Below are 13,788 nucleotides of genomic sequence, written 5' to 3'. Positions count from 1 at the left end.
AAAGAATTTTATTGTTTAAAGTATTATATATATATATATATATATATATATATATATATATATATATATATATCTCCTTCCCACCCACCCTCATTGACCTCTCCCCAGCCACTCCCACCCCCCAGCACATGCCCTCACCCCTTTAGTGTCTGTATCCATTCATTATGCTTATATGCAAGGATACAAGTCCTTTGGTTGATCTCTTACCTCCTCCGGCCCTCACACTCTTGATTTAATTACTTTTATCAGGGAAAAAAATGTTGACAAGATTTGAAAGCTTAAAAAAAAAAAATTAAATTGGGAAATGGGATTCACACATAGAACCCATAGTGATTGCTTGTGAATGTGTATAATAGACTTAAAACCAAGAGCATTGTGGGTCCGTTCCTGATTTCGTATTAACGGAGAGGTGTGGCCAGAAGGAGATAATCTGATAAACTTAAAAAATTTGCCCACCCCTCAGAGTATAAAAGGGCTTGAGGGAGGCTTGGGTTCTCCAGTTGGAACTTTTCTTGGGAGAGAGTCAGGCCTAACCCAAGAGGACAGCTAGAAAGAGGGTGAGTACACCAAGCCAATTGTGGATTAAAGGACCTTAAAGTCAAGCTCCTGGAGCTTTATTGACAATGGTTTTCTTGGTGGAGTGAGACCTGGATACAAATGGAGGTGGGAATGTTTCTAAATGTATCTGTAATGTTTTATTTATTTATTTATTTTTTAGAATTGTGTACATGAGTTTCTTTTTCTCTTTAATCTTTATTTTTAAAAGTGTTATAAAATTCTTTTTTCATTAAAAAGTTTCAATTTGAACCCTAGCCGGTCTTGCTCAGTGGATAGAGAAACGGCCTGGGGACTGAAGGGTCCCGGGTTAGTTTCTGGTCCAGGATAGGTACCTCGATTGCAGGCTCCTCCCAGGTCAGGGCGCATGCAGGAGGCAACCAATCAATGTGTTTCTCTCTCGCATCAATGTTTCTATCTTCTCTTCCACTCTCTCTAAAAATCTGTTCTTAAAGGACTATCACTACCACTGATCTGTCAGCAATGTCTTTAGAAATTACCCAACAGTCCACAGATCCCATGCCATACTCCTCAATTAAACATCAATATTATTTAGCATTTCTTTGGTACAACTAAATAAAGACGAAATTTATATTTTCCTTAAATTTCCAAAAAGTTAGTCCAGTCTTCAAATTTACATTTTTGCAAATCTAAAAGTCTACTTATACTAATAAAATACAACAATTTAAAAATATTACAGTAAACTTGCTTTAGGTTTGGCATGTTAAGTATTTTCTCAGGGTGTGGCTTTTGTGTGGTTATAATGCACAAAAGGGAGGATGACAGCAGAAAGGAAGTAAAGTCTAGAATTCTCTGTGAAAGGCTCTGCCAAAGAGATCAGCATGTCACTATCACTTTGGGTGAATCTGTACTAGATCAATAATTTATTCCTGAGTCACTGACACTATTTGTCCATTCTTTTGTCTTGTTATTCACGTTAAGAGGCAGGGGAGTAAGATTATTCTAACACAATGATGTAAACATGAATTATTAAAAGTCTCTTAGGAGAAATTTTCAAACATTGCAAACTAAATAAACAATCTGTCCTCTCAGGTGATAGTATCCAAGATAAGCCAGGCTGTTATCTTAAATCACTTTCTTGATTTCACCTTCTAATCTCACTGTCTGCTTCCAGATCCTATTTCTCAGGGTTTCTGTCTACCAAATACCAGCACTATCCTCCAGAGATCCTTAATTCAAGCGTGACACAATATTAGCACAAAATATACTAATTGCTCATAAACAACCTACCCTGTGCCGAGTACTGTGTTAGGCACAGGAAAATGAAAAGGATGTAGCCTTTGCTTTGGAAGGCTTTATCGGATATGAGGGAGACAAGTGGCGTTTACAAAATGATTATTCAAGTGCAGTGAATGCTGCAATACAGTTATGTAAAAGGTGATACCCCAGAAGCACAGGAACAGGTTACTTATGTTGTTGAAGAGGTCAGGAAAGCTTCATTAAGAGAATTAATCTATGGCTTTCGGGGAAGTAGAGAATTTCCCAGGTAGAGCCTGCAGTGTAACTGGCTAGATATGTCCTGTCAGCACTGCTGTGGTAATTACAGGATCTGTGGATCACAAGGCTCACAACCTGAATCACAAGTTCTACTAGTCACTAGTGCAAGGAAACTGTCATACTGATTGGGTCCTGCTTACCATTTGCTAAACTTGTATCTAGTTATCACCAAATCCCTTTTTTTGAAAAAGTCATTATATGAAAAACTTCATATTCCAATTATCATCACTGTGCTGACCAACTTTTATAGTGCATGTAGCTGACAATAATGTGTTTTCTAACTACACTGCTATAAATGACGGTCAAGCCTTTTCTTTATTATGATGTTAATTCTGCTCATGATACATTGCCGATATTTTCTCCTGGGTGACATTAATATTTTAACTTTGCCAAACATCTTTTGCCATAGTTTTAAATTTTATATTAAAATAACATCTATCTACCATTTTATTTTCTGACTTACTTAGTTATAAAGCCCCTAACACCCCAGGATCTCTTTTGAATCCTCTTATATTTTTTAGGACTTAAGACTTTAAAATGTTTACTCCTTTTATAACTTCATTATGAAGGGACATATATTTCTCAAACTCTTTAGCTTTCTTTGACTTAGATGGGTTCATAGGCAAGTAATTTCTTTAAAATGAAGATGAGTAGACTTTCGTTCCTGTAAACACCTAACCCAATTCTTTTTTTGAAAGTACTTTGTAAGAGTGTATGTTTATTTAAAAAGTTGAATACCTATGCAACCACACTGTCTAAATATAAGTGCTAATAAATCTTAAGAGGCTGCAGTACACCGAGGACACAATTTGATCCCATAAAAAACCTCTCCAATCTGCAAACAGCAAACAAAAGGCCTCAGTGTTAGTGGAAAACTGAGTTCTTCCAGGCAGGTGAAAGCCCTGTTGACTCCTTCCAGAAAGCAGAGGAGGAGAAAGGCATTCTCAGATAGCCAAGGACAGAGTCGCCCTTGTGTGTGGCACAGGACACTTCTGATAAGGCTCTACTTCGTAAGGCCCTCAGTGATGAGGACAGAGGGACCAAACAGGACTGAACGCGAACAAAAAGCTTTAGCTTTGACGCAAGAGGATTAATCAAGTCCTTGACAAAACGAAACATTATTTTTAAAAGCGCTTCCTTTTAGCAGCCTCTCATGATCTGTGAAAACACATCAGGCAGGACAAAGGATGCGTGTCGTTTCGAAAGGCCACGGGAGAGCCCGTTGCCCTTGCCAGCACCCCAAGTATTGGAGACGTGACCCCAAAAAGACGGGAGCGGGCAGAGGGCTTTAGTTTAGCTGCATCCCAGACCCCTCTCCCGGTCTAACTAAAACGACTAGGCTGGGAAAGTGACATGTGCCCCCCACACACACACACCCCCACCCCCCCACCCCCGGCGACAAGAATTCCCCGAGTGGGACGGAGCCCCGGGCCGGGGCGGGAAAGGTGTTGAGTCACCGGGCTCCGCAGTCAGGCGACATAGAGATGATGCGATGACGGAGGTCGTGGGAGGAAGGCCCCGGTGCCCAGGTGCACCGCTGACCAGATGACCGCGCTTAGGACTTAGGGTGGACGCCAGCAGCAGGATCCGGGCTGAGACACGGTTCCAGCCCCAAAGGGATTGTGCAATTTTAAGTTGGAGGCAAACTCCATGCCTTCTGTGTAACCTGTGCCGCCCTCGGTGGTTTTCACATGACCCAGGGTTTGCGGCGCGATCCTCGCTCTCCTCCTCTCCGGCCCTCCCCCCCGGCCCACCCCCAATCCACCGATCGGAAGCTTTTCCCATCCCTTCCGCCCCCCCCCCCGAGAGCCCCCGCCCCCCGAGTCCTACTACGTACGGCCCCCTCCCTCCCGCTCCCTCCCGCGCCCAGGGGCGCCTCGCCATTCATCAACCGGTTCACGCCGGCGGCAGCCGCCGCGCCGTGACGTCAGCAGGGGGCGGGCTTTCCGCGCCCCCCCCCCCCCCCCCCCCCCGCGCTCCGGCCCTCCCTCCCACCAACCCCCGCTGCCGTGATTGGCGGCCGGCGCCTCGCACGTCGCGCCGGCTATAAAGGGCGGCGTCTGTGACGCACGGGAGCCTCGGCGCGCGTATTGGCCCCGTGCACTGCGGACCGGCTCGGCTGCGCGCTCTCCCGGAGCGGTTCCCTGCATGGTCGCGTGGTGCCCCCGCCGCCGCCCGCACTGCCGCCGCCGCCCCGCCGCCGCCTGCACTGCCGCCCCCTGCCCTGCCGCCGTCTTCTCCGCCGCCGTCTGGGTCGCCGCCGCCTCGGGACCGGCTGTATGATTAGGCCACAATCTTCAATGAGTAAACATATTCCTGTGAGTACCCGGCGCGCCGCCGCCGCCCGGGCCGGGACGCCGCGGCCGGATCCCCCCCCCCTTCCGGCCCCCATCGTCGTCGCCTTTGTTCGGAGCCCGTTGTCGATGGGTCCCCCCGGGTGGGACGGAGCCGGGCTACGACCGGCCGGGGGAGGCGGACAGCGGGGACTGCGGTGGAAGGAGAGAGGGAAGGGGGGGCGGTTGGCGGCGGAAGGCACCCGCTTCCTCGTCCTTCCGAGCAGCCCCGGGGCGGCGCGGGCGGCGGGGCCGGGCCTGCGCCGCGCGGGTCGGGCGGCACAAAAGCCGCTTTGTGACCGCCGCCTCCGCCCTCGGCCCTGCAGCCCGGCGCGCCCGGCCCGGGCCCCGCGGCGTCCCGAGGCCCCTTTGTTTGGCCGCCGAGACAGCGGGCCCGCCCGGGGCGCCGGCAGACGTGGCCCGGGGCGGGGTGGGGTGGGGCGAGGGGCGCGCGTGTCACTGCGGAGCCGGATCCGGGGCGGGCAGGGCGCGGCGGCGGCGGGGTCGCCTCCAGAGCCGGCCGGGCGCGGGGGAGGAGCACACGGCCTCGGCCCGGAGCTCCCGGGGGGCCACCTTCGTGCTCCGCGGCCAGCACCGGCGCCTCCACACAAGATGGCCTCGGCGCCCGCGCCGGACTGATCGAGGGCGCCGCGAGAACCCGTGATTGCGGCGCGGAGAGGGGGTGCCGCGGGCGGGCCCCGGGGCACGGACCGTCCGGAGGCCGCGCCAGCCCCGCGGGGGGCCCGAGCGCAACGACGAGGTGAGGGCGCCGGCTCCCCGCCCCGCGCGCTCTCCTCCGTCCCCGCCTGGCGATGGGAGCTGCCCCCGGACTGGACGCCCGCTCCGGGCTCCGGCATAAAGGGAGACAAGTTGCGTCTTGTCCTTTTGGGTTTTGGGGGGGGCAGGCCGAGCGATGGCCTTGGAAACTTTCAGGGCGGCAGCGCGGAGGCTCCCCCTGCCAGTCCCGCGGGGCCCGCCGGCGCCCTCTCCCCGGGGCTTTGCTGCTGTCGCTCCGGTGTCGCTAACGTGGGGCCTGCCCCTCTGTTGGCTCGCGGCTGCAGATGCCGGCCTGAGCCGGGGCGGCAAGGTTTGCCTTCCGTCCGCGGCAGCCCCCCTCCTCCCCGGAGCACGTAGGAAGTTACTGGCCACGAGTGTGCTCGGAGCCGCGGGCCCCGCTTGGGATCCAGATGCTGCGACCATGCTCCACTGAAACTTTTTAAAGTGAAGTGTTTTTTGGAGGGCCTTGGGGGGTGGGGGGGTGGCCTGATGGTAGTGAATTTTAGTTGGGGGAAAAAAAAAAAAAAAAAAGCTAGATCCTTCCCCAGAGTAGGCAGCCTGTCTGTCCTACAGGCTTTGTGCTGGATGCGTTACCTAGAATACAAGTAGGTGTAGGACAGACTCCAGCTGAGTGTTTCTGCAAAGCTGTTAGACAGATTGAACTGCCTGGACTCTGCCATCTGACGTAAGCCTCTGAAATTGCTCTTCCCCCCCCCCCCCCCCCCCCGTTTTTATATGCAACTCAAATAAGAAGAGAAATTGGCTGGTGTTTCTGGGCAGCCTGTTACAGGACGTTTACGGGGGAAATTAGGGAGGGCTGCGGGCGTGTGGGAAGGAAAGGAAAGAGGATAGGTGTCAGTCAGTGGTCACTGCTGCTTTGGAAGGTGCCCCCCACCCCACCCCAATCCCCGACCCCCTACCCACCTTCAACCGCTGGCTGGCTCCCCTGTAAAAAAATAACATTCACCAAGTGAATTATTTCTATACTGTTTTCTCCTCTGGCTGATAAAACTGCTTACAAATTGGCTTATAATTGCAAAAGAATAAATAGTACTACCTGGAAATCAGAATACTGAAAAGACTCATTGCCTTCAACAGCTTTACAAGTGGCTTCCTTAATTTAGGGTATGTCGTCATGTGTTGTTTTTTAATTCAAGGAAAGTTATATTTAGGATTTGAGATGAGAGGTTAGACTTGGAATTATTTCCAGGTTGCCCTCTATTCACTGTAAGAGTAGAATCCTTAGTGATAATATGGTCACTAATTTTTTAACCCAGCTAGCAAGTGAAATGGCAACCTCCAAGGCTCATTTGAACAAATTTGGAATAATGAAAATTATCTTACGGAAAGACCTTTGTCCCATTGTTTTGGCAGAAAAACGACGTTGGTTTCTGACTGGATGTTTTCTGCTAGTTTCTGTGTGGGTTATTCAAATTTTAGTTAAGTTTTTCTAGAATCTATGACTAACATGGGAATCTATTTAAAGATGTAAGTGAAAATAGGAGCACATAGTTTAAATGTAAGACTTCAAATACTTATATTTAAATTTAAATCTAGAAAATTAATTGAAACTTTTGTTATAATTTTTAATTTTATTTGACATTAACTTGTAAGAATAAATATAACCTTTTTGGAGCAGTGGCAGGCTGGCACTGTGTGCTCTTGTTAACCTGCTAGTAATATTTCTTTTCTTATTCTAAGTAAGCAAATTTCTTAGGAACAAGACTACTGGGGAGGAGATAACATCTGACATTGATGCTTTTTTTGTACATATTCTGAGAATAGCTTGTGTGTATTCGTTTAATGTTTTATAGTAACAAAACTGATTTAGTTCTTAAAGGGGAACTTGGAGAAAATACAAATTTATGTATTGGTGATGGAAGTTCCCTTGCTTTTGAGACCTATGAAAGAAAATGTAGAGTGGTTTTCACTACTTACCACTTCTTTAGCCATTTGGGTTTTTTGTGTTTTGTTTTTGTCTTTTAAATATATTTTATTTATTTTTTTACAGAGAGGAAGAGAGAGAATTAGAAACATCAATGAGAGAGAGAGATCGATCAGCTGCCTCCTGCACTCTCCCTACTGGGGATGTATCCACCACGAAGGTGCATGCCCTTGATGGGAATCGACCCAGGACCTTTCAGTCCACAGTCCTATGTTCTATCCACTGAGCAAAACCGGTTTTGGCTTCTCTACCCTTTTGAATTAGATATTGTTTAAAGCTGGATGAATGAAATTTTGATTTTAAGATAAAGAATATTATTGAAATTATTGTTTATAGTTATAAATGGGAATTTTTTTGTTTTCATTTATAAACATACATTTTATAATACTTCACATAACAACTTTGTAATTTCCAGAGACTTAAATGAGGAAAATCTGTTTTTTAAAAAAAATGATAAATTAATTGGTTATTAAGGATCAAGTGAGATAATTTACATATAATCATTTTGAGAACCAATTTATTTGTTTTTCAAAAATATATTGGTTGTCTTTAGAAAAGTAAATTATGGGAAGATTAACAGCTTCAGAGTTTTCATAAACTTATAATATTAAAAATACTTTATTAGTTGGAAAAATCAGTATGGAAAGTTGTACATGTATTTTGTAACAATGTAAAACAACTGACTATATTGAAAGGGACATTGACCAGATATGATAGTGATATTCTTTGGGGAGGGGGTGCATTAGATCAGTAATTTGTGAATGCTTGTTTTTTGTTTATTGATTAGACCTGTAATTATTCTTGTATTTTTTTAGTTCAAATAAAAGTTAAAATAGTAGCCTGGGCCAAAATTTAAAAAGATCCTTGTGCACTTAAGTACTTTAATAGAATAATATGTTCCTTTTGAATTGGAAAATAACTTTCTCTTTCTCTCTCCCTTTCTTTTTTAAACAGCAGTTCTGTGGTGTTCTTGGTCACACATTTATGGAGTTTCTGAAGGGCAGTGGAGATTATTGCCAGGCACAGCACGACCTCTATGCAGACAAGTGAACTGTAGAAATTCATTACTGCTCCACCAAGAAGCCCCCATATGAGTGGTTAATCTGGACACAGAAGTGTTGAACTGAAAACTGCAGAGCATTTTACAAGTTCTGACCTGGATGGGGTAAACCTCAGTGCACTTCCTTTCTATTGCCTCAGTATTACTGGATTGAAGAGTTGCTGCTTCTTGTTAGGAGGTTCATTTCATTTCCCATTACTCCCAACGTCACTCAAAGCACTGAGAATTTCAAGTGGAGTATATTGAAGTAGACTCAGTTTCTTTGCATCGTTTCTGTATTCGATTTTTAAATTCTTTCATAACCCTATTGAGTGTTTTTTAACTAAATTATCATGGCTCGAATGAACCGCCCAGCTCCTGTGGAAGTCACATACAAGAACATGAGATTTCTTATTACACACAATCCAACCAATGCGACCTTAAACAAATTCATAGAGGTAAGTTTTGATTGATACTTTTTAAAAAATGTTTCTTAAACTTGACAGTTTGATAGTGGAGCTTTTTGTTTAACAGAATATTTTGGGAAATTCTGAGATATATGCCTACAATTCCAAGTTCCAGAAATGAAATATCAGAGTTGTCTTTAGGTTAAAAGTAAATTGTTACACATTCAAAGAACATGTACTTGAAGTTTGCTTACTTTAGATTTATGTGGACAGTGTTAATAGTATGGCTCTTGCTTATATGAAATTTATAGGAGGAGGGTTTCCATTTGCATGGATTGTTAATATATCAGCTTTATGTAATGGCTAATACCACAAAACAAAATTAATATTTATCTTGGACCCCATTTGATATGTAGAATCCAATTTTCAGTTAACCAATTCTACTGCTTCCTAAGGGTTGCTGTCACCAAAAGTGTCTCACTCTGTGCCTCTTGCCTATCAGGAAGGAATGTAATGCTGAATGATGTATTTGGATGTATATGTGTTTTACAGATATGTGCAGATACTCAGAAACAATAACTTGGCCTTGCAGATCATAGGATAGTTTTTATATTAAGATATATATATTTTTTTTAGACAGGAGAGTTAAGATTTTTAGTAAATGCAGTATGAATCTTGAAGCCTATAGTTTAAGGACTTATGAGATTCCTTTAGTTCTGTTTACCTTTATTTATGAATCACTTCTAATTCTCTTTCACTAGTGCTTCATCTCCAACTAACCAGTGGGACACCATAACTATAAACAAAACTTCACTATGAAGGACCTGGGAATTTTTGTGGTTGTTAATCTTCACCACAGGATATTTTTCCATTGATTTTTAATGAGTGAGAGGGAGTGGGGGAGACAAACATCAATGTGAGAGAGATGACACATTAATTGGTTGCCTCCCACATGCCCAACCAGGGTAGGGGATCAAGCCTGCAACCCAGGTACATGCCCTTGTCTGGAATCAGACCAGGAACGCTTCAGTCCTCAAACTGACACTGTCAACTGAGCCAACCTGGCTAGGGCTGGGAATATTTTTTTAAAACTTTTAATTTATTAAAGCATGTAATGTTTAACATTGCCTTATTCTTTTATGCTATTTTAGTATTGTCATTTTTAAAACAAGATCTCACTTCTCTATTAAATATACATAGGCTATGCTATTTCATGATTTTTTGGTAACCCTCAATATCTATTGGAGAGATATTCATAATGGCAAATGGTGGCAATAGTGACATGGTATAAAGACTATTGAGTATTTTTTTTTTTTTTATGTGTTTTATCCAGGAACTTAAGAAGTATGGTGTTACCACAATAGTAAGAGTATGTGAAGCAACTTATGACACTACTCTTGTGGAGAAAGAAGGCATCCAAGTTCTTGTAAGTATCTAATAATTCCTATGCATTTATGATACTGTGCTATAAAAGTTTATTGAAATAAATCATTGAATTAAACCTTAATTATGCAGTATCTTAATTTCAAAATAAAGGTGAAGCCAACCAAGGGTTTGGAGTAATAAAATATTTTTATAAAGATTTGGCATTTATTTACATTTCATTGACATTGGAGTCTCAAAACTCAAGTTTAAATATATTAGGATGTATTTAAAAACAATTGAGTGTTAAAATTTTAGAAAATATTAGTGATATATTAAAAATCTAAAATGTTTCTTCTTTTGACTTAGGATTGGCCTTTTGACGATGGTGCACCACCATCCAACCAGATTGTTGATGATTGGATAAATCTTGTAAAAATTAAGTTTCGTGAAGAACCTGGTTGTTGTATTGCTGTACATTGTGTTGCAGGCCTTGGAAGGTAAGAGAATTTCTTAAATTCAGTTAATGACATTTGTCTTATTTTTAGTAAAACTTGATACTACAACAAAAACTCAGGAGTCACTTCTTTGTTAAATTACTTACTGAACTGTAAATTTAAAAATGGATAAATTGTAACAAAATACTGTATTTCCAGCACAGCTGGAACTAAAAAATGCTATAGCTACAATTTGTACTTGGCTCCTGTGTGCTAGGTTATATCCAAGCTTTTGGAGTCGTCGTTAATATCAGGAAAGAGGATTGTGAATTTGTCTCTAAGGTAGTTTGCTTATGGTGTACTTTTGATAGGATCCTAGTGATTCTGATTCAGTAGTAACTTCTTACCCAAGAAAGCACATTTCTAGAGGTCTTTAGAAAGGAGTTAATGACATTTAAAAACATTTTTTTTAATATATTTTATTGATTTTTTTACAGAGAGGAAGGGAGAGATATAGAGAGCTAGAAACGTCGATGAGAGAGAAACATCGACCAGCTGCCTCTTGCACACCCCCTACTGGGGATGTGTCAGCAACCCAGGTACATGCCCTTGACTGGAATCGAACCTGGGACCCCTCAGTCCGCAGACCGACGTTCTACCACTGAGCCAAACCGGTTTTGGCTAAAAACAAAATTTTTAAGTGGTAAATATTTTTAGGGCTCGGAACTCAGAAAAATAAAATTGTCTGCAGTTATCAAGACTTATGTTCTCTCCTAAATATTTCCAAGATTCTTTTCCAATAATACAAGCTTTAACTTCTAAATTTGTAATAGTTAAGGGCATATTTCATTTTTGGTTCTAGGTTTAATATGAAAATATTGGTACTAAATTTTTTAGCGTAAATCAACATTTACTACATGGTATTATATAGGAAGTATAATGAATAATAGTATTGTATTGGGGAATCCTATCTAATAAAGAGATAATAAGCAAATTGAACATCACTCCAATACACAAGATGGCCACCCCTATGTGGTCAAAGATGGCCGACAGGGGAGTGCAGTTAGGGGCAATCAAGTGGACAGGGGAGTGGTTAATGGGTGATCAGCTGGCAGGCAGAAGTGGTTAGGGGCAGGCAGGCGAGCAGTTGGGAGCCAGCAATCCTGGATTGTGAGGGGGGGTGTCCAACTGCCCATTTAGGTCCGATTCCACCAGGCAATCGGACATCCCTCAAGGGGTCTCAGATAGGAGAGAGTGCAGCTGGGCTGAGGGACTTACCTTCTCCTCTCTCCCACCCCATCCCCTCAACCCCCACAAAATTTAGTCTCAGGCCTCTAGTGTTTGGGATATTGAATTATCCCAGGCTTGGTTTTGTGAAAATGATTTATCAAATTCTTGCCTTACCAGAGCTCCAGTGCTTGTTGCCCTAGCATTAATCGAAGGTGGAATGAAATATGAAGATGCAGTACAGTTCATAAGACAGTAAGTAATAGGAGGGAGGGGATGTGTGGGAGTGAGGGAGGGGGGCAAAAAAAACAAAACAAACAAAAAAAATCAATAAAATATATTTTAAAAAATAAAGTTATTTGGAATAGTTAAAAAAAAAAAATCTTAGCTATTGTAAAAAAAAATAAAAGACAGTAATAAAGAATCATTGATCAGCTGCCTCTTGCATCACCCCCACTGGGGATGTGCCCGCAACCAAGGTACATGCCCTTGACCGGAATCGAACCCAGGACCTTTCAGTCCGCAGGCCGACGCTCTATCCACTGAGCCAAACCTGTCCCGGCTGATCTGACCATTTTTAATATAGTATTAAAATCTAAAAATAAAGATCTTTTTTCCTTTTTGCATTCCATTTACACATGTATGCCTATCCATGTTTCTGCATTAGGTCACAATGTAATAATCAAAAGATAAAGTGCCACAAGAGTAGTCATAACTGCCTATAACACAGTGAATGTTATTAATGGAGGGCTGCTGCTTTAATCACTTCCATGTTTTGTTTTTCCTTTTCAGAAAGCGGCGTGGAGCTTTTAACAGCAAGCAGCTTCTGTATCTGGAGAAGTATCGTCCGAAAATGCGGCTGCGCTTCAAAGAGTCCACTGGTCATAGAAACAACTGTTGCATTCAATAAAACGGGTGCCTGATGCCATTGCCTTGAAAGTGGAACTTGAGATAGGACCTAATTTGTCATATATATTAGCCAACATGTTGGCTTGGTGAATAAGTCTAATGAAGCTTCCAAAAGAGGGTTGAAAAGCAGTTTTATCTAGCCACAAGCTTGACAGAATTGCAACCTCTATGTTTGGGTTATGATCAACCTATTTTGACACTTGGCAAGATTCTTACTGTTCAGCATTTAAAATCTGCTTATCATTTGTACCAATTTACTTTTCCTGAAATCATGCAGTATTGAGTTATGTCTTTAATAAATCTATTCCCATGTCAGAATCTTAACGATATATAAAAGATTTAGAAAGATTAGGTGCCAAAATACCCAGCACAATACTTGTATATTTTAGTTTCATACAGAACTAAAATCCCAGGAACTATGAACACTCTGGACCTTATGTGGTTTATCCCTTCAGTCATTTCAAACATAGAAAGTAGGGCCTATATGTGATTGTTTGCCTGCTCACTTTGTTTACATCTCCCACATTCATACAAGTATACATCAGGTTTGCTCAACTTTTTGATTTTTATACAAAGTCTTGGTTATTATTTAATGTCTTTCTATAAGTCTCATTTTGTGCTGTTATGGAAAGCCTCCATTTTGAAAATCTACATTGTATAGAAGCACATGTCTTTAATGTTTCCAGACAAAAAGCCTTACAGTTAATTTTAATGTTTGCACTTAATGTGCAACTTATAGGGAGGGCCTGAGGAAAGATTGAGAGGGGGCTACTAAGTATTTTTAGTAAGATGTTGCCTTTGTCTTGTGTGGAACATGTAGAATATGCTCTTTGGTAAATATTTTTTTAAAGGTAGACATGCTTTGTTGTAGCTGAAATGATTCTTAATCATAAAAATTCTGAATTCTTGTATTTTTTTTTTTCATACATTCTGAAGTTTACCAACTTATTTTTGTTTGGAAGTGTGATTTTTCTTTTTTTCCTTCCCACCCTCTTGCAAAAAAAAAAAATGGGTTTCTGCTAATGAATTGAGCAGACATCTAATATTTTATATGCCTTTTGAGCTGTGTAACTTAATATTTGGATACTTGATAATTTGTTTTATTATGTAATTGATAAAATGGTGATGTGTATTGATGTTAGTTCAACCATATATTTATACTGTTTGGGAATGTGTGGTTATAGTTCTGTGGGAGAAATAATTTGTCAGTGTTCACCAGCTTGTAAAAATTTAGTGCGAGAGCTTAAACATCTAAATAAATGAGATGCATTTATCATCA

The 13,788-nt window shown here is 42.4% G+C and overlaps 1 protein-coding gene across 3 annotated transcripts; it reads left to right on the top strand.

Moving 5' to 3' along the window:
* The first annotated feature begins 4,247 nt into the window (after nucleotides 1-4,247).
* PTP4A1 (protein tyrosine phosphatase 4A1) lies at nucleotides 4,248-13,788 on the top strand. Of its 3 annotated transcripts, none has more exons than XM_036413674.2 (6): nucleotides 4,248-4,391; nucleotides 8,083-8,625; nucleotides 9,908-10,000; nucleotides 10,306-10,436; nucleotides 11,781-11,855; nucleotides 12,393-13,788. In XM_036413674.2, exons 2-6 carry the CDS (start codon nucleotides 8,521-8,523, stop codon nucleotides 12,508-12,510), a joined length of 522 nt encoding a protein of 173 aa, XP_036269567.1. In that variant the 5' UTR covers nucleotides 4,248-4,391; nucleotides 8,083-8,520; the 3' UTR covers nucleotides 12,511-13,788. The 3 variants fall into 3 exon arrangements, with proteins under 3 accessions (XP_036269567.1, XP_036269568.1, XP_036269569.1); XM_036413675.1 differs by having other exon boundaries at nucleotides 4,251-4,391; nucleotides 8,086-8,625; XM_036413676.2 differs by lacking the exon at nucleotides 4,248-4,391 and adding an exon at nucleotides 6,290-6,308.

Source organism: Pipistrellus kuhlii, unplaced genomic scaffold, assembly GCF_014108245.1.
Source record: "Pipistrellus kuhlii isolate mPipKuh1 unplaced genomic scaffold, mPipKuh1.p scaffold_m20_p_5, whole genome shotgun sequence".
NCBI classification, from domain to species: Eukaryota; Metazoa; Chordata; class Mammalia; order Chiroptera; family Vespertilionidae; genus Pipistrellus; species Pipistrellus kuhlii.
This window is presented reverse-complemented; position numbering and strand designations above follow the sequence as displayed.

Coding starts and splice junctions, on each gene's coding strand:
- PTP4A1 (XM_036413674.2), top strand. CDS start 8,521: ATGGCTCGAATGAACCGCCCAGCTCCTGTGGAAGTCACATACAAGAAC. Junction 8,626..9,907: donor CCTTAAACAAATTCATAGAG/GTAAGTTTTGAT, acceptor TGTTTTATCCAG/GAACTTAAGAAGTATGGTGT. Junction 11,856..12,392: donor GCAGTACAGTTCATAAGACA/GTAAGTAATAGG, acceptor TTTCCTTTTCAG/AAAGCGGCGTGGAGCTTTTA.